Source organism: Eucalyptus grandis, chromosome 1 (genome assembly GCF_016545825.1).
Source record: "Eucalyptus grandis isolate ANBG69807.140 chromosome 1, ASM1654582v1, whole genome shotgun sequence".
Classification (NCBI taxonomy): Eukaryota; Viridiplantae; Streptophyta; class Magnoliopsida; order Myrtales; family Myrtaceae; genus Eucalyptus; species Eucalyptus grandis.
Genome location: NC_052612.1, coordinates 2,273,562 through 2,276,026, shown reverse-complemented (window position 1 = coordinate 2,276,026; position 2,465 = coordinate 2,273,562). Strand labels below are relative to the sequence as shown.

Here is a 2,465-nt window from a genome sequence, read left to right as displayed (position 1 = left end):
AGATACATTGCTTAAGTTCATTTACCAAATGGTTGGTTCACGATTCCTTTTCCTCTTTGGGTTTTTAAATAGATACTGATTTTTTGAAAAACGAGCAAGGGATCATTTCAATGCATTTGTCATTTTTCATCCTATACAAGTTATAACCGGAATCATATGATAGAGGGTTGACAAAATTCAAACTAAACAAGTATATGGCATTAAGCTTAAGCTCCATTTCGCATGTGTGGAATAAATGGAACATTCGAGGTTTGGTCATATCGAGCCTCTTGCTTCAAGTCTTTCTCCATTTTTTTGCACCCCTTAGAAAGAAAATAACGAACAACCGCATCCCTTTCCTCGTGTGGTTGGCCTATCTAATGGCAAATTGGGTAACTACATTTACGATCGGGCTCATCTCTCATAACCAAAGCAAATTGTCCTCTGGTGCACCTGAAGTAGATATGGCACTTCGAGCATTTTGGACCTCATTTCTCTTGTTACATCTTGGCGGTCCAGACAACATCACTGCCTTGTCTTTGGAGGATAATACGCTTTGGCGACGGCACCTGTTCAATCTCACCTTCCAAGTCGGTACTGCCATTCATGTCTTCGTGCAGATAATTCCCAATAACAAGTCGCTGGTGTTCCCAACAATGCTGGTTTTTCTTGCCGGGGTCATAAAAAATGTGGAGAGGATACTAGCACTTAATCTCTCGAACCTCCCAAGGTTTAAGGAATGGGTGCTCTCACAACAGGAGTCTCTTGACGATACAGGTAACGACTCTATTGTCGAATTCATTGATCTATTGGATGGATATTCTCGCGGTGAAGAAGATGCAAAGCTTGCCGAGAGCACTGTGGTGAAGCATGCTTACTACTTCTTTCAAATCTCTAAGGTTTTCCTCACAGATCTCATCTTCACACGTAGACAACGTCTAATAAGCCAAGAATATTTCCGTGCAATTTCTGCTATTGATGCTTTAAGGGTGATATCAGTTGAACTCCATTTCATTTATGAGGTGCTCCACACAAAAGCATTGGTAAAACGTACCAAGTGGAGCTACATTTTCCGCTTTGTAGCCTTCACTAATGTTGTGATGGCTTTGGTCCTGTTCAATCGCTTGAAGGAGCATCAGCTCCCTAAACTTGACGTGAAAATTACTTATATCCTTCTTTTCGGAGGAATTGCTCTTGATGTGATATCTGTGCTCATGCTCGTTTTCTCTGACTGGACTGTTGCTGGAGTCAAGTGGTACAAACTAGGATCGTACAACCTAGATTCATTTCTCCACAACTTGGTATCTACCGCGTATGACCTTTGGAAGCCTCAATTTGCCACATGTGAAGTAAAGCCTAACGACAAGGCTACTTATGTGGTCTTAGATACACCATTATTATTTCGAAGGTGGTCAGAATCCATGTTTGCTTGCAATCTTTTATCTGAGAGTTTGGAGGAGAGTCCAAGAAAGATGTATAAGCGCGATTGGCATTGGGGAAACGTCGCCTTTTCTAATATCTGCAATTTTGCACTTTATACGACTGAGAAGGTTGCCTCTTGTTTCCATCAAGCTGTTGATACAATCACTGGAAGCTATGGTCCAAGGAGAATGGATGGGAAAAGATTGATGATTGCGAACACAGAGTACGTGTCAACGAATCCATTTATTATGAGGTTATGGATCTTTATCTTTAAGGAGGTGAGGAGTAAATCCGAGGACACGGATAGAAATGATCTGACGGAGGATGAGAATGCAATTAATACAAAGAAGATATATGCGGCTAAAGGTGATCTATTTCTTAGTACTGTCCTGTCCAAGAACAATGACCTCGATTTTAAATTTAGTTTGATGGGCTTTTCTGATTACGAGGACAGTATTATAACGTGGCATATTGCTACCGAAATCCTGTATAACATAGAGAACCCCACAACCGAAAAAGAAGAAAGGGAATTCAGCAAGATCCTCTCTGACTACATGTTATATCTTTTACTTAATCAACCTAACTTGGTATCCGCCGTGGCGGGCATTGCCCAAATTACATTGGCGAGGACGTTGTGGGAGCTACAGGGCTACATCACTGCTTCCACCAAGAATGTGGAGAGCTTATGCAAGGAAATTTTCGAACGACCGGCCTACACTGAACCTACGAAATCGTTACTCGATGGGGGATCTTTTGGGCCCGACGTATAGAAGAAGAGTTCAAGGAAAGGAAGTGGGAGGTGATGAGCGGGGTGTGGGTCGAGATGCTATCATATGCAGCAACTCATATCAAGGGAGAGACGCATGTGCAGGTGCTGAGCAAAGGTGGAGAGCTTCTTGCCTTTGTTTGGCTGTTGATGATTCATTTCGGTTGTTTCTACAGACCTGAATGGGGCCCATATTATGGTTACAGGCATTAGTAAATTCAATTAATTCATATTTCTAATATTTTTACCAATAAAATCTGTGTATATTTTCATTATATTTTTATGATGGAAGCTATCT

At 41.4% G+C, this 2,465-nt stretch overlaps 1 protein-coding gene across 1 annotated transcript; it reads left to right on the top strand.

Moving 5' to 3' along the window:
- The first annotated feature begins 359 nt into the window (after positions 1 to 359).
- LOC120292726 lies at positions 360 to 2,171 on the top strand. The gene has a single exon (XM_039311082.1). It carries the CDS (start codon positions 360 to 362, stop codon positions 2,169 to 2,171), a length of 1,812 nt encoding a protein of 603 aa, XP_039167016.1.
- The last annotated feature ends 294 nt before the right edge of the window (positions 2,172 to 2,465 follow it).